The sequence below is a fragment of the Pristiophorus japonicus genome, chromosome 1, assembly GCF_044704955.1.
Source record: "Pristiophorus japonicus isolate sPriJap1 chromosome 1, sPriJap1.hap1, whole genome shotgun sequence".
Taxonomy (NCBI): Eukaryota; Metazoa; Chordata; class Chondrichthyes; family Pristiophoridae; genus Pristiophorus; species Pristiophorus japonicus.
The window spans coordinates 186,256,068-186,281,588 of NC_091977.1; the positions used below are offsets into that span (position 1 = coordinate 186,256,068).

The 25,521-nt window shown below is 45.3% G+C and overlaps 1 protein-coding gene across 4 annotated transcripts in view; it reads right to left on the bottom strand.

Annotated features, from left to right (window-relative positions):
• Positions 1 to 25,521, bottom strand: part of LOC139267315 (versican core protein-like) — a 270,388-nt gene that overhangs the window by 49,927 nt on the left and 194,940 nt on the right. For all 4 annotated transcript variants that reach the window (XM_070885459.1, XM_070885431.1, XM_070885450.1 and 1 more), the window contains 2 exons: positions 2,494 to 2,652; positions 658 to 740 (listed from right to left, as the gene is read on the bottom strand). In XM_070885459.1, coding sequence (XP_070741560.1) covers positions 658 to 740; positions 2,494 to 2,652 — 242 coding nt within the window. The remainder of the gene's footprint in view (positions 1 to 657; positions 741 to 2,493; positions 2,653 to 25,521) is intronic.

The window sequence follows — 25,521 nt, forward strand, 5'->3', positions numbered from 1 at the left end:
ATCCTTTGCTGAATTTAGTGTGTTATGTGTCTGTGTTGGGAGGGGAAGATGTTATTATTAGTATTGCAGTGAGTATGTTTGCCTAAACCTTTGCAGTCTAGCAGGAAGATGCATAGCGTCTTATTTTTGCTTCTGTGTCCAAAACACTCTATAGCAGTTTCAGTTCCAAACAGCGTGCAGTTCACAAATTCAAATAATGAATATCCTTATTCACAAGTAAGAGCTATCTCCGTTGGGACATGTACCAGTTCTTGATGTGCTAGAGAAATTTGTTTCTTAATGCAATCTTAAAAATTACTTCTCTTTATTTAGATGACCCAAATTTCAGATCATATAAAGTACAATCCAAACCAGAGGTTGGAATTTGCATGAACTCTCTTCCTTAGTTACTGTAGTCGAGCAATTACACTATGTGATATTACCATGCAAATGCTTTACATACTCCTAATAAATTACTTTGTGCTCTTTTATTGCAGGCACTAGCCCATCTGGTACAGTGGTATAAAATTGGCAGTACAGTTTTTATAACAAGTATGTATTTAACAGTGGTAACACTTGTTTAGAAGACTGTGGTTAGCCCACACTGCCTGTTCATGGGTTCCTTAGGGGTTTCTCATCTGAAAGATATAAAAATGAACAAATCTTTCAAAGACTAACCAGAGGGCTTCCATCAGTCCAACGGAAATCATGTTCAAACATTTTGTCATTTAGGCCAATCCATTGGTAGTCCTGGCCAATACCTATGGGGCAGACAAAACAAGGAAGAATGTATTTAACAGCAATTCCATGTATGGCAATGATTAATCTAGCAAAATCAAGAAGTTTATATACATGAATTGTATTTCCTGTTCTGTAGATCTCAAACAAAAATCTAAACTACTGGATGTCTTTCATCCAATCTTTCTGGGATTTCTATCTTAATACAGCAGTGAATTTCTTTATAGTTTATTTTCTTGCCACTTTTCTCCCCTCCCCCTCTCCTGAAGGTAAAAACTCCTTGCTAATTATTACAATTGTGCTAGTTTGGTTATTCCACATTTCCGGTTATCAGGCCTGTCTAACTCTGTTCTACAGCTACTGGTTAAAGCCTTAATGTATGAAGTGACTTAGAAATTGTTAGATCTTCAATTTTAAAAAAAAACATATATTTGTGGAGTCCAGTCTACTCTTAGTCACACTCAGTATTACTTCTGACTTCTGTCAACTGCAGGCATGGAAGAAATTAAAATAAATATCTGTGCTTGGAATCTGATTCCAAAAAGAAATGAATGTAACACCTGCACTTTACCTCATGGGTATATGACTCATATCAGCCCTACTGACATACTGCACCCACAAATGGTGCCTGTACTGGGAACTAAGGTTAAGATTGTTGAGAATTTTCTGCATGCATTTACCTATGCAATAAGAGGGAATTTTAGTGGAATTTCAACCCTCTTTAGATTTATAATGAAATACAAAAATATACTCTCAAAAGCATGGACTGGTTAATCACTTGAAATAAAATGTATTCTGATCCATGGTCCCCTGGTGATGTGAGTCTCAGAGCTGCTGACCACTCAGATGTGCTCACCTCAGTCAGTTTGAGTTTTGTCAGATCTCCACTGGGCTGCCAGATGGAGCATGTGTGGAAGTGTGATGCTCCCTCTGAGGGAGTAAAGATCACTGACATGCTCCAGCTGGCCCTACTTCGATCACACCTCCTGCTGGCTGACAATGGAGCTGCATTGACAGCAGTCATCAGAAAGGCAGTGACCCAGAGCACTGCATCCATGCAAATGAAAGGGGAGGTGTGCTGGCAAGCAACCTCTGAAAGAATAAAATGTAATCTTTACAAAGCCAAACAGTTGTATCTGTAAGATATGTTACAAGGTATTTCCTCGCACCTTTTATTTGTACTTCCAACGTTTGAGCTTTATCAAAACTCTTAGCTCAACCCTTTTGCCTGGAAGGCACAGTAGACTCACAACAGTCAAAGTTATTTATTGTTGCTCTCACTACTACCACAGAATTATTTTACCTGGAAATAAAAACCCCGATCTCTGAGGGAAAGAGAGAAAATGCTGTAAATGCCCAGTAGGTTGATTAGCACCTGAAAAAGGTCAATATTTTAGATATGAGCCTTCATCAGAATTTGCACAAAACATTACCCATCCTTTTTCTTTCTGATGTCAGTCAATCTGTAATGCATTTCCAGCATTTTCCCTTTTTAAATCAGATTTTCAGCATTTAAGAATTTTCTTTTTTAATCTTGCTTTCTTCTGTGATAAACAGCTGAGATCAGCTGAAGTCTAACCACCAGATTTAATTGCTTCCATTACTCACACTAATGGCTGGGTACATGGATACAGAAACCCACATTTATGTATTCACTCTTTGAGGACTCTTTGCAGTCCGGCTCATGTTAAGTTTGTTACTGGGTGAAAACACATTTAGCTCTCCTGTACATATCTTTTTTGGAAAGAAACGTTTCAGAAATGTCATAGTACATACGGTTCACAAAAAGTTGCTCCTCATGTGTGAGGATGCTGGACAAGTGAGCACCCTGCAGGCGACATTCCTTTTCCGCGTCTTCCCAAGCCCGTCGGTGGCCAAAGTATTTGTAGCAGTGTCCCTGGAATTTGTGCCAGCCAAAATCACAGGTCTCCGTATCTGTCAATCAAATCAACAGACCCATCAATCAACAGGGCATTATATTTCCAGATGTTTCCTATAACCCAAAGCGCAACAAACGCACATTTGCATTGTACATAGGATAACAGTTCAGAAGAAAGAAGCAAATAATCCAAGTACCGAAAGGGAATTAAGATGGTGAAATAAATTAACTTGGTTTCTTCAAATATCCCATAGTCCCATACTTTAAAACATGATGAAAGAAATGCAATGTTCTGGTTGTCAGGAGAAATCTCACAAGTCTTTGAAGCCTTGCAGCATTCAAAGGAAAGGGTCAATGGGACAAATGTTGCTTTTGAGGGACAATATGCCCCATTTCTGATCCACATCATAAAATGTTTGCAGAGCACAACAAATAGCTACTTTATTATTTAATCACTATCAACTTTAACCAAAGCAGTTAAAATATTGATTAAGAAAAGTAAGTAAAACACCAAGTTTGAGAATACATAAAACACATTATTGGCTTTGAAATTATGCTGTGAACACTTGTGTATGAATACTTTAACATATCCATATTCAATTATTTACCCTGCTAATTTAACTGGGCTGCTAACCCATTTATTTATTTATACATTAATATTCACATTGCATAATTGCAAGGAGAGTCAGCTTTAGTACAAAATTGAGACACCTGATTTAAAATGCAATGAGCTAAATCTTACTTATGAGGTATGTGTGAGTTTGAGTGCACTACTTGTGCTGTGCAGGGCTTCAAGCAGCGCGAGTATTAGGTCATTGTTATCAAGTTCTGCCACACAGTTATCGAGATACATCTAAACTAGGCCGCCAAAGAGGAACATCACACAGTGCAGCACAAATGCAGATGTCATTTTATCTGTGACACGAAAAAAGAGGATGTTACGGGGAAAACATCCAAGTTGTCACTTTCAAATATGTACCTGCAAGTCGATTTTTTCAAAATTATTTTTCAAACTCCTTTTAAAAACAATGAATTGATTTTGCAGGTTCTCCTAATGACAGTGAGCAGCCTAACCAGCGGTCCTTAAAGGGATCACTGGTGGAGGTGGCTCCAAAACCACCTGCAACATGTCTTGGGGTCATTTTTGTGGGATCAGTGGGAGCAGAAATGCTCGTCCTGGCCCCACAGAAGCACTACAGCCCATTGATGGCCGCTGGGTCAGCTCCCCTCCCCCTCCTGCTTGGCTCAGTCATGGAGCCGCTGAATTTCAACCCCTCCCCCAATATGGCAGGCTGCCCCCTGGTGCTCTTCTTCTTTTTTCGTATGGTAGTAGCAAAGCTAATCAAACGTCAATATCCAAGTTGGATATCCAAGTCAAAGCTTCCGGTGTAACAGCGTGGCTATCTTGTAGGCTGCCTGAAAATTTCCTCTGAGGGCAGTGCTCAATGATGTGCTCCAGAGTCTGATTAGGAGCTCCACAGTCGCATGTTGGGGATACTTTAATCTTCCATCGATGGAGAAGGTGGCAGCATCTACCATGACCAGTTCTGAGGCGATTGATGGTTGTCCACTGTGTGCGGGGAAGGTTTGATCCTACAGATTGTACTGTGGGGTCCTCTGTAAAGAATTCATTCCGTATGTCGCAGTCGCAATGAGCCTCCTGGTGCATACTGAGTGTTGGGCAGCTCGCTGACTGTATTCTAATCAGGCCCAAATCTGAAAATGGTTCAGGCCTCCCACAGAAGGCTTCGGGAGGAGGTACCGCCAACTTCACGCCCATTAATATCACCTTTGGATTCCTCAGCTACAATCCTACCAATGTGAGTGAAGGCATTATTGATATCAGATTAAAGTCAATTCAAACAGTTTTACTGTTCCATTAAAAGGTTTCCATGTGTGATTTTATTTTGAATGAATTTAAAAATCTTAACTATGTGAGACCAGGGCGATTTAATGTGTGTTTATCACAGGTCAGTGTGTTTATTGCAATGTAAGCTCGCTCTATTTCTCTGTTGGCGGTATTTAACACTCTTCATAAAACTCTCTCGCCGAAAGAAATTGTAAGATTACATGTCAGAGCAGTTGAATGATTGTGATTTTTTGGAAATTAACTGGCAACATTGTGCACAGATTGAACATGGGGGGGGAGGGGGGGTGGGGGACGGGGGCTGGGGGGGCGAGATTTTCAACTTGCCATCCCAGTGCGAAACCGGTGTTCTGTAATCGGCGTCCGATCGGCAACACCAGATTTACAATCGAGTGGCAAGTTCAAAAACTACCCCTGTATTCACACCCAAGTCAAGAGCTGCATCTCTAGTCAAGCCCATATAAAATATAAAATAAGCTCTCAAAGCAGGAGGGTTTTAATAAAAAATAAATCTAATTCCACTTCTGGAAGCAGCAGTAAAATTGAAATATAAACAAAAAAGGTGCCACAAGTCTTTAATAATTAGCAGGGGGGAGGATACAGTTTACAACCGATAAAGATATTTAATTCATCTAATATTTCAACAGCAGTTAGCAAAGTGGTTGTTGTCAAATAGATTTAATGCGAATCTGTAAAATTTACCAAAAAGTTATCAAAAGTGGGAAGTTTTATTTAAACAAAATAAGAAATTATGACATAGATTTAGGGGCCGAAATTGGTTGACACACCGCCCCATACCATCCGCGTACCACCCAAAAATGTTAAATTCATCAAAAAACACCGACATACTGCCCGGCAGAAAATTCATCAGTGACATACCACCGGGCAGTATGCACACCACCCGCCCATGCAGACCGCCGACATACTGCCCAAAAGTGCAAACTTTGGGACTTATCACCGACATACCAGCGGAGCTGCATACCGTCCTGGAAAAGGTGGTTTTAAGTCAATCTTAAGTGGACGGTATGTATACAAAGCCGACAGGTTTGTTTGATCTTTATAGTTCTCCACAGTTTAATATATTTTTAAATGGATGGTAGTATTTTCTAGTGCTAGGCAATAATATAAATGTTCTAATAAAGCCTTATTTACTCCTTTATTAATTAACTATAATTAAAAATGTTATTGTCTCATGCCCCCAGTCTCTCTCACCCCCCCAGCAATCCCTTCCCCCCCCACAGATATCCCTTCCCCCTCCCACAGCTATCTCTCCGCCCCCCACAGCTATCTCTTCCCCCCCCTCACAGCTATCTCTTCCACCCCCCACAGCTATCTCTTACCCCCCCCCCCCCACAGCCATCTCTTCCACCCCCTCACAGCCATTTCTTCCCTCCCCCCACAGCTATCTCTTACCCCGCCCCTCACAGCTATCTCTTTCCCCCCCCCCACAGCTATCTCTCCACCCCCCCACAGCTATCTCTTCCCCCCCCCCCCGACAGCTATCTCTCCCCCCCTCACAGCTATCTCTCCCCCCCCTCACAGCTATCTCTCCCTCCCCCCCACAGCTATCTCTCCCCCCCTCACAGCTATCTCTCCCCCCCCTCACAGCTATCTCTCCCCCCCCTCACAGCTATCTCTCCCCCCCCCACAGCTATCTCTCCCCCCCTCACAGCTATCTCTACCCCCCCCCGCACAGCAATCTCTTCCCCCCCGACAGCTATCTCTCCCCCCCCCCCTCACAGCTATCTCTCCCCCCCTCACAGCTATCTCTCCACCCCCCCACAGCTATCTCTACCCCCCCCCCCGCACAGCAATCTCTTCCCTCCCGACAGCTATCTCTCCCCCCCCTCACAGCTATCTCTCCCCCCCCCTCACAGCTATCTCTTCCCCCCCCCCCTCACAGCTATCTCTTCCCCCCCCCCCTTCACAGCTATCTCTCCCCCCCTCACACATCTATCTCTTCCCCCCCCACAGCTATCTCCCCAACCCTCACAGCTATCTCTTCTCTCCCCCACAGCCATCTCTCCCCCCTCACAGCTATCTCTCCCCCCCCTCACAGCTATCTCTTCCCCCCCCTCACAGCTATCTCTCCCCCCCTCACACAGCTATCTCTCCCCCCCCCCCACAGCTATCTCTCCCCCCCACAGCTATCTCTCCCCCCCCTCACAGCTATCTCTCCCCCCCCCACGGCTATCTCTCCCCCCCTCACAGCTATCTCTCCCCCCCACAGCTATCTCTCCCCCCCTCACAGCTATCTCTTCCCCCCCCCACAGCTATCTCTTCTTCCCCCCCCCCACACAGCTATCTCTTCTACCCCCCCTACAGCTATCTCTTCTTCCCCCCCCCACACACAGCTATCTCTTCTCCCCCCCCCTACAGCTATCTCTTCTTCCCCCCCCACACAGCTATCTCTTCCCCCCCCCCACACAGCTATCTCTTCTACCCCCCCTACAGCTATCTCTTCTTCCCCCCCCCCCCACACAGCTATCTCTTCCCTCCCCCACACCTATCTGTTCCACCCCCACCCCCCCCCCCCACACAGCTATCTCTTCCCCCTCTCCCCCATCACCCCACCCCCCTCCCGGCCCCACAGCGCTCTCAGGCTGGCAGTCTCTGGCCGCTCGGGGGGCGGAGCTTCACAGCAGCATGCGCATGCGCACAATTCGGGAGTCGTAGATTCCGCTCCCACCTGCCGCATTCCGCTTCGCTTACTGCCAAGAAAAAAATCAATGAAGTTCCCGTCCACTCAGCCCCAGTTGTATCGGGCGGTAAAAAATGCCACGCTACCCACGGACTGCCGAAAAACAGGCGGACCATGTGTTTCACCAATTTCAGCCCCTAAATGTTAAAGCTTTGTTCCTGCTGATAAAATGTTCCATCAGTTTTCCCTCATATATCATTTTCAGAGAAGAACATTTTAGAAACAATTTTCTGCTGCCCAAATGAAATATTTTCCAATGAGTTTGAGACTGCCTCATTCTTTTATCTCAAAACACAAAGTAATTCCTATGAAAGCACTCTCCCCTCCCCAATGGAGGTTTCAGATTTATTGCCTGAGCTTGTTTAGGGACCTCTTCATCATCTCACAGGAAGGAAGTGGAGTGTAACAATAAAGCCTGTGGTAACTCTGAGAAACCAAAAGCCATGTCTAAAGAGGGCAGGCTACCAACTACGCACTGGGGAAGAGAGGCAGGCTAAATGCGTCTGCAAGAAATGTTGAAACTTTTTAGCATAAGCAGTTCATGTTTTTTTTAAATGAAAAATAAATAGATCAGACAGAAATTACAACATTGTGGGAAGAGTTTTGGTGCTGTAATGTCAGTCAGAACAAATGCAGTTTAAAGATTAAACTCATATTGCTTACAAAAAGAAGGGAGTGGGGAGATTTCCTTCAGTGCTATGTGTATCGAAACTGTAAACCCGTGCAATGAGACGTGGGTGTCATGGTACATTAGTCATTGAAAGTTGGCATGCAGGTACAGCAGGCGTGAAGAAGGCAAATGGTATGTTGGCCTTCATTGCTAGGGGGTTTGAGTATAGGAGCAGGGAGGTCTTACTGCAGTTGTACAGGGCCTTGGTGAGACCTCACCTGGAATATTGTGTTCACTTTTGGTCTGTTAATCTGAAGAAGGACGTTCTTGCTATTGAGGGAGTGCAGCGAAGGTTCACCAGACTGATTCCCGGGATGGCAGGACTGACATATGAGAAGAGACTGGATCGACTGGGCCTGTATTCACTGGAGTTTAGAAGGATGAGATGGGATCTCATAGAAACATATAAAGTTCTGACGGGACTGGACAGGTTAGATGCAGGAAGAACGTTCCCGATGTTAGGGAAGTCCAGAACCAGGTGACACAGTCTAAGGATAAGGGGTAAGCCATTTAGGACTGAGATGAGGAGAAACTTTTTCACTCAGAGAGTTGTTAACCTGTGGAATTCCCTACTGCAGAGAGTTGTTGATGCCAGTTCATTGGATATATTCAAAAGGAAGTTAGATATGACCCTTACAGCTAAAGGGATCAAGGGGTATGGAGAGAAAGCAGGAAAGGGGTACTGAGGTGAATGATCAGCCATGATCTTATTGAATGGTGGTGCAGGCTCGAAGGGCCAAATGGCCTACTCCTGCACCTATTTTCTATGTTTCTACGTTTATAAAGAACGGGTTTACAGTTTTGTTACAGAGTGCACAGAGGAATTCATCCCTGATAATGCAGTAAGTTATCCTAACCTATTGCAATACTTTGTAACGTTACTGAATACAGTGATTTCAATCTTACCAATACCTGGAACTTCCCTGTTTTTGAATAAAATTGGTGTTTTGCTGGTGGACTGCTAATGATATCTTTGTACCAACAAACAAATTTGTTTTGGCTTGAATTTGGCTAGAACTCAGCACCCATTTGTCACATTAGTTAAGAGTCAAGAAGAATAACAACTTGCATTTATATAGCGCTTTTAACGTGGTAAAACGTCCCAAGGCGCTTTATGAGTAGCAGTGTAAACAAGATGCCTCATAATAGTCCTGTTTCAGACATATACGGACTGTTTTTTCTTGCTAGTTTCCATCCCTCTTCTCCTGAAGGTGTTGAATACTTGCTAGGATATAGTTCCACCACTGCCTTGTCTAAGTGACCATTATTCATGGATGAGCCTTGACAGTTGAGGAGCACATTTTCCTTCAATTGGGTTTTAGTCGGGTGTTGTGTTATTAGAACCTGCCTGACTGTTTTGTATGGTCAGTTTAATTTACATAATGTCACTAATCCATTTTTGGCCCAACATTGGGAGTTTTATATATACACTCTAACATGCACACATACATAGATAATTTTAACAAAAATATCTTGTAGATACACTAAGTACAAGTATTTAGTGGATCTGGATACCAGTTAAACTCCACTCAATATTCGGGTCAGGTTTAGTAGTGTAAAGGCAGTGAAGTCAGTTCATGGGCATTGCGTTCCTTGTCATTGCCTTGATCCATGGGCATAAGAGCTAAATGCAAAAGCAGAGGCGAGAGTAATTTGACCAACAAACTCTAGCAAAACTTAGGTCTGTGGGGGTTAATGGGAAAATCCTTCAATGGCTGGAGTTAATCGTATCACACAAGAGGGTAATGATTGTTGGAGATCAATTGTTGCAGCTCCAGGAAATCACTCAGGAGTTCCTCAAGGCAGTGTTCTTAGTCCAACCATCTTCAGCTGCTTCATCAATCCATCGTGAAGTTAGAAGTCAGGCCAATTGCTAATGATTCCACAGTGTGCAGCTACATTCACAACTCTTCTGATAATGGAGCAGCCCATGCCAGCTTATAGGAGAACCTGGATAACATCCAAGCTTAGGTTGATAAGTGGCAGGTAACATTCATAGCACACAGATGCCAGGCAATGACCACATCCAACAGAAAAAGGCCCATTTCCTCCACCTGACAGGAGTGTAATGGAATACTCACCATTCGCCTTGATGGGTGTAGCCACGGGAACACTCAAAAAGTTCCTTATATTCTAGGACAAAGCAATCCACTTGATGGGTGCTCCTGCCACTGAACTCAATATCCACCCCATCCAACACCATCACACTGTGATTGCAGTATGTACTATCTACAGCATGCACTGCATCACCTCACCAAACTTTCTTGGAGAGCACCTCCCAATCCTGTGACCTTTACCATCGGGACAGACAAGAGCAGCAATGTCATGTCTCAAATTACTCATATATTGTACCCAAAAATATTATTTCCTGAAAGAAATTTCTCATTTTCATTTGAATGGATCAATACTAACTACTTCCACCGTCTCCCAAGGGAGCCTGCCCCACTGAAATAGTTGCTGCAGATTTCAACAAAAGCAAGTGATTTTTTATGAATCAGGTTCATATGACTAATTTGGCATAACATTCAATATTTAGTTCTTAATTTTTAAGCAAAGTGGACTGATTGTTAAGGACAATTACAGCATTCATTGGAAATACCAAATTATTAATTTATTAGGGCAGGGTGACCAATATATCCAAGTCAGTTTTATAGGATTTTTAAAATTACAATGAACTGTGTGCTTAAATAGGCAGACGTTCCTTCTCTTCAAAGATTGAACAGATGTCCAACTTTACAACATAGCCCAAGATTTTTCACTGGGATTTGAAAACCTCCCCCATTGCAAAGTGAAAGAACAAGAATATTTAATGAGGCAGACTTTGCTGAGGTTCACCCATTTGGTTCCATTCACAATCAGAAAAAGATGTAAAGGAAACCATCCCTTTATATACCAGAATAAGAGGAGACGTTCTCCTTCTTTGATGAAAGTAAGGTGCAGCTGTGAGAAAGCCTTTGCTTAATCAAGATGTCAGTTTGTTGGCAATGGGTCCGAAGTATGCAGCTGTGTGGTTAGTGCAAGTTAGTGTGATTTGATGCTGTGTGAACGTTAATAAAGTTTGGTCAGACCTGTCACACACACAAGCTTGTTTAAGGTAATGGAGCAGTGCCTGAAGGTCACCTTGGCCAGCATTTAATTTAAGGTGGACTGAGAGAGCATGTGGGCCCAATCAAGTCAGACAGGAAACTCATTATGATAGTTGAAAGAAACAATTGTTTAAAAGTAACCCATTACTTATAGCAACTAATTTTAAAAATGAATTTATATAGGCAAAGATGTGGTTGGTGAATAAAGCGTCTTTCAAGGAGCAGCATACTAAGTGATATAATCCTCAGAGCATAACCCTTTAAAGGTTGGCGTAAATGCATGATTTCCCCATAGATTTTAGGTTACCACAGTGTCATAGAACTTGTTACATATGTAAACTTGTAGATACTCTGTACAGCCACCAGAGGGCTCATCCCCTGGTCTCCCAAGCGATCCCATAATCCCTTGGGAGCACAGGTATTTAAGGAGGCCTCAAAGGTTGGAGAGGCGCTCTGGAGACCTGCAATAAAAGACTAAGGTCACACTTTACTTTGAGCTCACAGTATTCAGTCTGACTCTTTCTTCATACATAACAACTGGCAACGAGATACAGATAGCGAACCCAAAAATGCAGAGAACAGTGGGATTCCTGGAGAAATTCTCGGAGGGAGATGATTGGGAAACATCTGTGGACTCAACCAATACTTCGTAGCCAATGATTCTCCTCACCATCTGCGGGACACCAACGTATGGCCTCATGAAAAATCTGCTTGCTCCAGCAAAACCCACGGAGAAATCATACGATGATTTGTGCACACTGGTCCGGGAGCATTTGAACCCGAAGGAAAGCGTTCTGATGGCGAGGTACCAGTTCTACACCTACAAAAGGTCTGAAGGCCAGGAAGTGGTGAGTTGTGTCACCGAGCTAAGATGCCTTGCAGGACATTGCGAATTTGAACGACATTTGGAGCACATGCTCAGAGACTTTTTCATACTCGGCTTTGGCCATGAAACTATACTTCGCAAACTTTTGACTGTAGATACCCCAACCTTGAATAAGGCCATAGCGATAGCCCAGGCGTTCATTGCCACCAGTGACAATACTAAGCAAATCTCACAACACACAAGTGGTGCTACAAGTACTGTGAACAAAGTGATGTTGTTTTCCAATCGTAACGTACAGGGCAGATCACGCATACCTGCAGATGCACGTCCGCAGACGTCTCAGAGTCCACCATCAAGGGTGATGAATGGAAGGCCATTAACACCTTGTTGGCGCTGCGGGGGTATCATCGTTTCCATTCATGCCATTTCAAAGGCTACGTTTGCAAGGGCTGTGGAACAATGGGACACCGCCAACGTATGTGCAGGCAAGCTGCAAATCCTGTTAATTCTGCAAAACACCACATTGCAGAGGAAGACAGATCCACGGCGGATCACGATGAACCAGAGCCTCAGACCGAGGAGGCAGAGGTACATGGGGTGCACATATTTACCACAAAGTGTCACCCGATAATGCTGAACATTGAACTAAATGGACTCCCGATGTCAATGGAGCTGGATATGGGTGCGAGCCAGTCCATCATGAGCAAAAAAACTTTCAAAAAATTGTGGTGCAGCAAGGCCTCAAGGCCAGTCTTAACTCCAATTCACACAAAACTAAGAACTTATACAAAGGAACTGATTCCCGTAATCAGCAGTGCTGCTGTAAAGTTCTCCAACGATGGAGTGGTGCACAAGCTACCACTCTGGGTGGTACCGGGCGATGGTCCCACCAGTTCGGCAGGAGCTGGCTGGGAAAGATACGCTGGAACTGGGACGACTTCCGAGCACTATCGCCCGCTGATGACACTTCGTGTGCCCAGGTCTTAAACAAGTTCCCTTCGTTGTTCGAACCAGGCATCGGGAAATTCCAAGGAGTAAAAGTGCAGATCCACCTAATTCCGGGGGCGCGACCCATTCATCACAAGGCGAGGGCAGTATCGTACATGATGAGAGAAAGGGTAGAGATCGAGACAGACGGGCTATAAAGAGAAGGCATCATTTCACCGATTGAATTCAACGAGTGGGCCAGTCCGATTGTCCCAGTCCTCAAGGGAGACGGCACCGTCAGAATCTATGGTGATTACAAAGTAACAATCAATTGTTTCTCCCTGCAGGACCAATACCCACTACCAAAGACCGACGACATCTTTGCAATGCTGGCGGGAGGAAAGACGTTCATGAAGCTGGATTTGACTTCAGCCTACATGACGCAGTAGCTGGAGGAATCATCGAAGGGCCTCACCTGCATCAACACGCACAAAGGTCTCTTCATTTATAACAGATACCCGTTTGAAATTTGGTCAGCCTCGGCGATATTCCAGAGGAACATGGAAAGCTTACTGAAGTCGGTCCCGTGCACCGTGGTCTTCCAGGACGACATCTTGGTTACAGGTCGGGACATAGTCGAGATCTGCAGAACCTGGAGGAGGTTCTTAGTCGCGGGGCTCAGGTTAAAACGCTCGAAGTGCATTTTCCTGGCGCCTGAAGTGGAGTTCCTGGGGAGGAGGATTGCGGCGGACGACATCAGGCCCACCGATTCGAAGACTGAGGCAATCGAGAATGCACCGAGACCACAGAACGTGACGGAGCTGCGGTCGTTTCGAGGACTCCTGAATTACTTTGGTAACTTCTTACCGGGTCTCAGCACACTGTTAGAACCACTGCACGCCTTACTGCATAAAGGGGACAGTGGGTATGGGGCAAAAGCTAAGAAAATGCCTTTGTAAAAACGAGAAAATTGTTATGCTCAAATAAATTGCTTGTGTTGTACAACCCATGTAAGTGTTTGGTACGAGCATGTGATGCGTCATCATATGGCGTCGGGTGTGTATTGCAACAAGCTAATGATTTTGGGAAATTGCAACCGGTTGCTTATGCATCCAGGAATCTGTCTAAGGCTGAGAGAGCCTACAGCATGATTGAAAAAGAAGCGATAGCATGTGTCTATGGGGTAAAGAAAATGCATCAATATCTGTTTGGGCTAAAATTCGACTTGGAAACTAACCATAAGCCACTTATATCCCTATTTTCCGAGAGTAAGGGGATAAATACTAATGCATTGGCCCGCATCCAGAGATGGGCGCTCTCATTGTCCGCATACAATTACGACATCCGCCACAGGCCAGGCACAGGAAAGTGTGCCGATGCTCTCAGTAAGCTGCCATTGCCCAGAACGGGGGTGGAAATGGCGCAGCCCGCAGATCTAGCCATGGTTATGGAAACATTTGAGAGTGAGCAATCACCCGTCACAGCCCGGCAGATTAAAACCTGGACGAGCCAGGACCCCTTATTATCTCGAGTCAAAAGCTGTGTGCTTCACGGGAGTTGGTCCAGTGTTCCAGTGGAAATGCAGGAAGAGATAAAGCCGCTCCAGCGGCTCAAAGGTGAAATGTCCATACAGGCAGACTGCCTTCTGTGGGGTAATCGGGTAGTGGTTCCAAAGAAGGGCAGAGACACCTTCATCAGTGACCTCCACAGTACCCATCCAGGCATCGTAATGATGAAAGCGATAGCCAGATCCCACGTGTGGTGGCCCGATGTCGATGCGGACTTATGAGTCCTACGTGTACAGATGTAACACATGCTCGCAGCTCAGCAATGCACCCAGGAAGGCGCCACTAAGCTTATGGTCTTGGCCCTCCACACCGTGGTCTAGGGTCCATGTTGACTATGCAGGCCCGTTCTTGGGTAAAATGTTCCTTGTGGTTGTAGATGCGCACTCCAAATGAATTGAATGTGAGATAATGTCGCCAAGCACGTCCGCTGTCACCACTGAAAGCCTGCGGGCCATGTGTTTGCCACGCACAGCATGCCCGATGTCCTGGTGAGTGACAACAGGCCATGTTTTACTAGTGCTGAGTTCCTTTAACCTCACATTTATTAACATTATACTGCATTTGCACTGCCATGCATTTGCCCACTCACCTAACCTGTCCAAGTCACCCTGCAACCTCTTAGCATCCTCCTCACAGTTCACCCTGCCAATCAGTTTAGTGTCATCTGCAAACTTGGAGATATTACATTCAATTCCCTCGTCTAAATCATTAATATATATTGTAAATAGCTGGAGTCCCATCACTGAACCTTGTGGTACCCTACTAGTCACTGCCTGCCATCTGAAAAGGACCCGTTTAGTCCCACTCTTTGCTTCCTGTCTGCCAACCAGTTCTCTATCCACGTCAATACATTACACCCAATACCATGTGCCTTCCTTCCTTACTAAAGAACAGGTGGTGGATAGAGAAAGCACAGGAGATACAGCAGCTGGCCGATAACCATGATGTGTGAGGATGCTTCATCACAGTCAAGGCCACCTACAGTGCAAACACCCAAGGCCCCACCCCACTGCTGGCCAAGAACGGGGAAACTCTCATCAAGAGCACCGAGGTAGTCAGGGCCCACTGGAAGGAGAACGTCGAAGATCTCCTCAGCCGAGACTCTGCCTTTGACTCGAGTGTTCTCAACTCCATCCCGCAGCATGTTACTTGCCACCACCTTAGTAAAACCCCAACACTGCACGAGGTAGAAAAAGCCATAAGACAGCTTAAGAACAACAAGGCTTCAGGAGCGGATGGAATCCCTGCTGAGGCACTGAAGTATGGCGGAGAGGCACCACTAGCATGAATACATAGCTTCATCTCTCTCATCTGGAGGGAGGAGAGCATGCTGGGAGATCTCAGAGATGCAGTGATCATGACCATCTTTAAAAAAAGGGATGTCCAACTGCGGCAACTACAGAGGAATCATCCTGTTATCAGCCACTGGGAAAGTCGTCACTTAGAGTCCAACTCAACCGTCTTCTCCCTGTGGCTGAGGAGCTCCTCCAGGAGTCGCAGTGCGGATTTCGTCCCCTCTGGGGCACAACGGACATGATTTTTGCAGAGCGACAGCTGCAGGAAAAATGTAGGGAACAGCTCCAACCCTTATACATGGCCTTCTTCGACCTAACAAAGACCTTTGACACTGTCAACCGCGAGGGTCTATGAAGCGTCCTCCTCTGTTTCGGATGCCCCCAAAAGTTCGTCACCATCCTCTGCCTGCTCCATGATGAAACGCAGGACGTGATCCTTACCAATGGATCCATTACAGACCCAATCCACGTCCGGACAGGGGTCAAACAGAGCTGCGTCATCGCCCCAACCCTCTTCTCCATCTTACAGTCGACAAGCTCCCCGCTGGAGTGGAACTAAACTACAGAACCAGTGGGAACCTGTTCAACCTTTGCCATCTCCAGACCAGGTCCAAGATCACTCCAACCTCTGTCGTCGAGCTACAGTACGCGGACGACGCCTGCGTCTGCGCACATACAGAGGCTGAACTCCAGGACATAGTCGACGTACGAAAGCATGGGCCTTACGCTAAAAATCAGTAAGACAAAGGTCCTCCACCAGCCTGTCCTCGCCGCACAGCACTGTCTCCCAGTCATCAAGATCCATGGCGCGGCCCTGGACAACGTGGACCACTTCCCATATCTCGGGAGCCTCTTATCATCAAGAGCAGACATTGACGACGAGATCCAACACCGCCTCCAGTGCGCCAGTGCAGCCTTCGACCGCCTGAGGAAAAGAGTGCTTGAAGGACCAGGCCCTCAAACCTGCCACCAAGCTCATGGTCTACAGGGCTGTAGTACCTGCCCTCCTGTATGGCTCAGAGACATGGACCATGTACAGTAGACAGCTCAAGTCGCTGGAGAAATACCACCAACGATGTCTCCGCAAGATCCTACAAATCCCCTGGGAGGACAGACACACCAACCAGGCCAACATCCCCAGCATTGAAGTACTGACCACACTTGATCAGCTCCATTGGGCAGGCCACATAGTTCGCATGCCAGACACAAAACTCCCAAAGCAAGTGCTCTACTAGGAACTCCTTCATGGCAAACGAGCCAAATGTGGGTAGCGGAAATGTCACAAGGACACCCTCAAAGCCTCCCTGATAAAGTGCAACATTCCCATTGACATCTGGGAGTCCCTGGTCAAAGACCATCCTAAGTGGAGGAAGTGTATCCGGGAGGGCGCTGAGCACCTCGAGTCTCGTTGCCGAGAGCATGCAGAAATCAAGCACAGGCAGCGGAAAGAGCATGCGGCAAACTAGTCCCACCCACCCCTTCCCTCAACGACTATCTATCCCACCTGTGACAGAGACTGTGGTTCTCATATTGGACTGTACAGCCAGCTAAGAACCCATGTTAAGAGTGGAAGCAAGTCTTCCTTGATTCCGAGGGACTGCCTATTATGATGAGGTGTCCTAAGCTAGATTTATCGGTGATGCCATGGAAGAAAGGAACTATATACATTGTAGTCTCTGGCCTCAGCCATTTATTCCATTTCACAGTTCAGGAGCTTATTTCTGGGTAGATGTAACATCCACATAGGTGATGCTGTTCTTTTAAGCACAAGTCTATATGGCTGGTTGCTAATAAAAGACCAAGCACGATTGGTTACAAATTAAAATTGACAAGGTAACGTCTTGGATTTTTCTTTTTAAGTTCTGTGAACTGCTCTTCCTATGCAGTCACAAGCACTGAATGTGACATTTATATTGGTTCTAAGAGCAACTCTAGTTGATTCACTCTGTGAACAGAACCAAAGGCTGCAGCACACAAAGAAATGACTCCACCCTGGTAATGGCAAGTCGCCACACCGGCATTCCTGGCTGGAGAGTCATGGGGGAGTAGTGTCCCTAGCATCAGCCCAGACACTTACTGAACCAATACTAGTTTCTTACTCACAGAGGAGATATTGCATTACTGAGTTTGCTGTGGAGTAAAGGCTATACTGTATCAACACTGGTACAAATTTCACAGTGTATACAATCAATCCTTTGATCATGATCACGAAAGTGAATTCCGATTTCCTTAATTGGCCTGAGTTTTGTCCTCTCTTTCATTTCCTTTTTTCAATTCTTTTCCTCCTCAGGACAGTGGTTCATTTTGGTCTATGGTTCTACCAATGCAGTACCTGTACCTTCACAGCGCAATTTATTTTACTCTGAGGGATTGTGATCATTATATAAATCAAACAGAAAAGGGAGATCGAGGAAAAGTAAGCAATGGTGAGCAAGTAAGGACATTTTCGGCTGGATTTTCCGCCGCTGTCCACCTGTTTTTGCCCCATAGGGGCGGTAAAGACGACGGTGAGCTCTTCTGGGCAGAGGGCCAGCTTCCAGCACCCCACTGGGGTTTTCGGGGCCAATTTCGGCGGGGCGCACAGCGTTACCGCCTGGAAGAGGCGAGCCGGTGAGCAACGCCCCTGGTTTCGACACCAGCTCAATTTTTGACTCCTGCCCGAACCATAGCGCCCTGCAGCGCGCCCTCATGGGAACGCGTGTGAAAGCGGATGTTCCAAGCTGTAGCGGCTGCAGTGAGGTACGTAAAGCTGACTCAGATAAGTGTGATCGTTTTTTTTTGATGATTTATGTTGTGGTGGCGTGAGCTGTGTTTCTATGTTTCTATGTATTGGATATGTTTTCGGCAGGAGCTTTTTCTGGGTTTTTTTTCTCCACAGACCTCTCTTGGGAGTACTCCCAGGCTGGTTCTTTAGTTTGGGATTTTCGCAGGCTCAGCTAGCCTAGCCCCACACTCAAGGCCCAGCTGTCCAATTTTGCTGACTGAGGCGCAAACTTTTTCCAGGCGGTATCAGGACCGCCCCACCGTAATTAACGACCCGAAATCCTAAAAGCCGAAAATCCAGCCTTTAAATCTTTAAAAAGTGAAGAGACTAAAGAGGCTAAATGTTCCAAACAGGTGTGAGGGAATTAAAGGATTAACTCAACAATCCAAGCTAGTTACACACTAATGTTACCATGGTGCAAATGACTTGACAGGTCACATTTATGGTGTTATACCAGACCTACCAAGGCAGTATCAACAGCATTTTTGCAGTGTGCGAGTGGGCAGTCAAAGCTCCATTGTCTGCTCACACTGGCAAGGATGCAGAGCTCCATTAATGTTCACTCAAACAAATGCACACAGCACCCCTTAGCAGTCACAAATCGAGAGTGGTCATTTTCTAGTGATTAGGGTATTAAATATTGAAAGGCAGTCCATTGTACCGGCAGAGTTTTTGAAAAAAAGAATTAAACATGGAACTCCCTTCCCCTCAGGTGAAGCATGTAGAATTTTCCTGCATCATTCTGAAATTATTATGGATATCCCCTCATTTGTTAGCTGTTTATTGTTTAACTTTCGCCTGACAATCCTTTCAAATCGGGTTCATTCTAAGCTCAAACAACCACATTTTGTTGATTTTGTGAAATATTTAACTGGCATGAATTCACACCAACAAAAATTAGCACATATGTTCAATGATGAATTTTAGGTATGTTCTTCGAAATAATTGAACAAAAATAGTAATAAATATACTTTAAAAAAATTATCTTAGTTAAACTATACACTGGAAGCCAGAGTGGTTCTGAGTTCAACCAAAATCTCTTCTGTTATGTACAGTGTAACTATTCCAAAATGTTCCTGATCTAGGTCAAACCAGTGTTCCTTCATGGCTACATTTTTAGAGGCTCAAGAACACTACATGTAATGTTGAGCTGGGCGACAAGAAAAGGCTATTCATCCTGTCAAAGCTGATATCTCTGTTTCTTTGACCCAGAATTTGCGGTCAGAAGCGAAGCGAACATGTTCGCTATTAGCCCTGTGACGAGAAATTCGGGTTTTTCGACCTTCAATTCAAATCAAGAACTGTAGTGGGGATCCCCTTTTGCTAGCTGCTGTGACGTCAACAGGCTGTCTAAGCAGCCAATCAAAAGGCAGAATTCTCAGACAGCAAACAAGGAAGTGAGTTAGGTCTTAAAATTCTAACTTGTAAAAAATGTTAGAGAGAGCAAAAGAAAGATTGGGGCTCTCATATTGGAAAATGACAAACCTGAAATAAAAGATGGGCAAACTTTAAAAAAATGTTTTAAATATTTTATTGAAAGGCCCAGCGGGAGTCCGGGGATTAGTAGTTTTTCTTTTTCTTTTCCTTTATCAGTCAGTAACCTTTACCAAATTAAGTTAACCTTTGCCAAATTAAGTTAATCTAAGGATTAAGTCATGGCAGGAGAGCTCGGACACGTGTTATGCTCCTCCTGTAATATGTGGGAAGTCAGGGACGCTTCCAGTGTCCCTGACGTCTACATGTGCGGGAAGTGCATCTGCCTGCAGCACCTGACAGACCGCATTGCGGCACTGGAGCTGCAGGTGAATTTACTCTGGAGCATCCACGATGCTGAGAATGACGTGAATAGCACATTTAGCAAGTTGGTCTTACCGCAGGTAAAGGGTACACAGCCAGATAGGGAATGGGTGAGTAACAGAAAGAGCAGTGCAAGGAAGGTAGTGCAGGAGTCCCCGGCAGTCATTCCTCTACAAAACAGATACACCACTTTGGGTACTGTTGAGGGGGATGACTCATCAGAGGAGAGCAGCAGCAGCCAAGTTCATGGCACCGTGGGTGGCTCTGCTGCACATGAGGGCAGGAAAAAGAGTGGGAGAGCTATAGTGATAGGGGATTCGATTGTAAGGGAAATAGACAGGCGTTTCAGCGGCCGCAACCGAGACTCCAGGATGGTATGTTGCCTCCTTGGTGCAAGGGTCAAGAATGTCCCGGAGCGGGTGCAGGATATTCTGAAAAGGGAGGGTGAACAGCCAGTTGTCGTGGTACATATAGGTATCAACGATAGAGATAAAAAAGGAGATGAGGTCCTACGAGACGAATCTAGGGAGCTAGGAGCTAAATTAAAAAGGACATCTCAGGATTGCTACCAGTGCCATGTGCTAGTCAGAGTAAGAATCGCAGGATAGCTCAGATGAATACGTGGCTTGAGGAGTGGTGCAGAAGGGAGGGATTCAAATTCCTGGGACATTGGAACCGGTTCTGGGGGAGGTAGGGCCAGTACAAACCGGACGGTCTGCACCTGGGAAGGGTCCTAGGGGGAGTCTTTGCTAGTACTGTTGGGGAGGAGTTAAACTAATATGGCAGGGGGATGGGAACCTATGCAGGGAGACAGAGAGAAGTAGAATGGGAGCAAAAGCAAAAGATAGAAAGGAGAAAAGTAAAAGTGGAGGGCAGAGAAACCCAAGGCAAAAAACAAAAAGGGCCACATTACAGAAAAATTCTAAAGGGGCAAAGTGTGTTAAAAAGACAAGCCTGAAGGCTCTGTGCCTCAATGCAAGGAGTATTCGGAATAAGGTGGACGAATTAATTGCGCAGATAGCAGTTAACGTACATGATGTAATTGGCATCACGGAAACATGGCTCCAGGGTGACCAAGGCTGGGAACTCAATATCCAGGGGTATTCAACATTTAGGAAGGATAGACAGAAAGGAAAAGGAGGCGGGGTGGCATTGCTGGTTAAAGAGGAAATTAATGCAATAGTAAGGAAGGACATTAGCTTGGATGATGTGGAATCGGTATGGGTGAAGCTGCGGAATACCAAAGGGCAGAAGATGCTTTGGGAGTTGTGTACAGACCACCAAACAGTAGTAGTAGATGGGGACAGCATCAAACAAGAAATAAGGGATGTGTGAAATAAAGGTACAGCAATTATCATGGGCGACTTTAATCGACATATTGATTGGGCTAACCAACCCGGTAGCAATGCAGCGGAGGAGGATTTCCTGGAGTGTATTAGGGATGGTTTTCTGGACCAATATGTCGAGGAACCAACTAGAGGGCTGGCCATCCTAGACTGGGTGATGTGTAATGAGAAAAGACTAATTGTTGTGCGCAGCCCCTTGGGGAAGAGTGACCATAATATGGTAGAATTCTTTATTAAGGTGGAGAGTGACACAGTTAATTCAGAAAATAGGGTCCTGAACTTACGGAAAGATAACTTCGGTGGTATGAGGCGTGAATTGGCTAGAATAGACTGGCAAATGATACTTAAAGGGTTGACAGTGGATAGGCAATGGCAAACACTTAAAGATCACATGGATGAACTTCAGCAATTATACATCCCTGTCTGGAGTAAAAATAAAACTGGGAAGGTGGCTCAACCGTGGTTAACAAGGGAAATTAAGGATAGTGTTAAATCCAAGGAAGAGGCATATAAATTGGCCAGAAAAAGCAGCAAACCTGAGGACTGGGAGAAATTTAGAATTCAGCAGGAGAGGACTAAGGGTTTAATTAAGAGGAGGAAAATAGAGTAGGAGAGGAAGCTTGCTGGTAACATAAAAACTGACTGCAAAAGCTTCGACAGATATGTGAAGAGAAAAAGATTAGTGAAGACAAACGTAGGTCCCTTACAGTCGTATTCAGGTGAATTTATAATGGGGAACAAAGAAATGGCGGACCAATTGAACAAATACTTTGGTTCTGCCTTCACGAAGGAAGACATAAATAACCTTCCGGATGTACTTGGGGACCGAGGGTCTAGTGAGAAGGAGGAACTGAAGGAAATCCTTATTAGGCAGGAAATTGTGTTAGGGAAATTGATGGGATTGAAGGCCGATAAATCCCCAGGGCCTGATAGTCTGCATCCCAGAGTACTTAAGGAAGTGGCCCTAGAAATAGTGGATGCATTGGTGATCATTTTTCAACAGTCTATCGACTCTGGATCAGTTCCTATGGACTGGAGGGTAGCTAATGTAACACCACTTTTTAAAAAAGGAGGGAGAGAGAAAATGGGTAATTATAGATCGGTTAGCCTGACATCAGTAGTGGGGAAAATGTTGGAATCAATCATTAAGGATGAAATAGCAGCACATTTGGAAAGCAGTGACAGGATCGGTCCAAGTCAGCATAGATTTATGAAAGGGAAATCATGCTTGACGAATCTACTGGAGTTTTTTGAGGATGTAACTAGTAGAGTGGACAAGGGAGAACCAGTGGATGTGGTGTATTTTGACTTTCAAAAGGCTTTTGACAAGGTCCCACACAAGAGATTGGTGTGCAAAATCAATGCACATGGTATTGGGGGTAATGTACTGATGTGGATAGAGAACTGGTTGGCAGACAGGAAGCAGAGAGTTGGGATAAACGGGTCCTTTTCAGAATTGCAGGCAGTGACTAGTGGAGTGCCGCAGGGCTCAGTGCTGGGACCCTAGCTCTTTACAATATACATTAATGATTTAGATGAAGGAATTGAGTATAATATCTCCAAGTTTGCAGATGACACTAAACTGGGTGGTGGTGTGAGCTATGAGGAGGACACTAAGAGGCTGCAGGGTGACTTGGACAGGTTAGGTGAGTGGGCAAATGCATGGCAGATGCAGTATAATGTGGATAAATGTGAGGTTATCCACTTTGGGGGCAAAAACAAGAAGGCAGAATATTATCTGAATGGTGGCAGATTAGGAAAAGTGGAGGTGCAATGAGACCTGGGTGTCGTGGTTCATCAGTCATTGAAAGTTGGCATGCAGGTACAGCAGGAGGTGAAGAAGGCAAATGGTATGTTGGTCTTCATAGCTAGGGGATTTGAGTATAGGAGCAGGGAGGTCTTACTGCAGTTGTACAGGGCCTTGGTGAGACCTCACCTGGAATATTGCGTTCAGTTTTGGTTTCCTAATCTGAGGAAGGACGTTCTTGCTATTGAGGGAGTGCAGCGAAGGTTCACCAGACTGATTCCAGGGATGGCTGGACCGACATATGAGGAGAGACTGGATCAACTGGAGTTTAGAAGGATGAGAGGGGATCTCATAGAAACATATAAGATTCTGACGGGACTGGACAGGTTAGATGCGGGAAGAATGTTCCCGATGTTGGGGAAGTCCAGAACCAGGGGACACAGTCTTAGGATAAGGGATAGGTCATTTAGGACTGAGATGAGGAGAAACTTCTTCACTCAGAGAGTTGTTAACCTGTGGAATTCCCTACCGCAGAGAGTTGTTGATGCCAGTTCATTGGATATATTCAAGAGGGAGTTAGATATGGCCCTTACGGCTAACAGGATCAAGGGGTATGGAGAGAAAGCGGGAAGGGGGTACTGAGGGAATGATCAGCCATGATCTTATTGAATGGTGGTGCAGGCTCGAAGGGCCAAATGGTCTATTCCTGCACCTATTTTCTATGTTTCTATGAAAAGTTTCTTAAAAATGTTAATTTTTATGCAAATGGACAAATTCCACACTGCACAAAATTAAAATTTGTTTTCCAGGCCCTTAACATTTATTTAGCAGTCAATGCGCAGTTAAAATCCCAGTTACACCTAATCCCTTGGGGTCTAACTTTTATCTGGCCTGATTTGGCTGATTTCATTGATTGTGGGGTGGGGGCACAGTGCAGCCTGTTTCGGAGGTGTCAATGACAGACCGCGACGTCAGAATTTGTGCATGCACCAAATCCCAAAGTTGCAGTCAGTTTCAAAGGTGGAATGACGGCAAACGCTGCTTGTTCGCGATCATCCCGGCTGCAAATTCCGGGCCATCATCTTTCCTACTAAGGCGTTTAATTTCATTTTGAAACCCCAATGTTTTGGACTCCATTGCCTTGCTTGGTAGATTATTCCAAATACTTACTACCTCTGATGTTTATCCTAAATATCCATTTCACTCATTTCCATTGTTGCTTTTGGTTGTTTCATACTTTCTTGACATAATTAGAACTAATAAATTGGTTTTATCTCATCTTTACCTGACATATTTTATATATTCAACGAGATCCCTTTTAACTGTCTGCGTATGTGCATCAACTAATCATATTGTAGCATCGCGAATTTTAGGCTGTTTGGCATGCGTGTGCTGAGAATTGAAACATTTTTTAACAGGAGTCTCACTGGCCTACCTATCCTGAAATTGGAACATACGGTTTCTGGGCATTCAAGGCTATATAATTATTGCCTTAGTTTGCTATATTCTAGTTGAAATCAAATAGGTGATTACCAGAGCAGCTGTTTACAATGGAATGCTGGGTACAATTAGAGCTGTAAGTACAGTGAAACGTACTGTGAATTACGTTGTGCAACTCAGTCACCCAGGGGCCGAAATTGATGGCCTTACCGTCCACTGCCGCCGGCATTCCTCTGGTCAAACCGCCCAGTGCCACTTTCATTGTGGCCTGGAGCGGGCGAGATGGGATAGTCGCCGGGAAGCGCCTACCGACATCAGCGGACGGCCGATGCGTGTAAGTAGACTCCCACCCGCTGAGATGCCATATTCATGCGGGTAGGAGTCAGCTGGCATCGGCGGCAGGATGGCGGTGGACCGCTGCATGGAGGCTGCTCTGTCCTCAACGGTAAGTGTGAAGATAGGGGAAAAAAGATTCGTGAAGTTTATCTAAATTATTTATTTTCAGGTACTTACCTGGATGCAGTTCCCTGAAGGTTGTCAGGTGTTTTTTTTTTGTTTTTGATGCTTTTTATTTTTAGTTCTTCGACCCTCCATGGGCCTGACTCATGGCACTTGGGCGGCAAACGCCTTTGCCGCCGAGAATGAGAGCTCCCGCCGCCTGCGACCCAGATTGGCGGCAAACATTGCAGATTTGCTGCCCGCCGACCTTTGAGGGACCTGGGTGATGAAAACCCCACCCAAAGAACCGTCACGGCCATCGGCGGTTCTTTGGGCGGCACTTGGGCGGGCGGAGGCCTTCGTCAAATTCGGGCCCCTAATCAAAGGAAGGATATTCAGAGGGTACAGAGGCAAACCACCCAATTGGTATCAGAAGTCAATGGAACTGAAGAT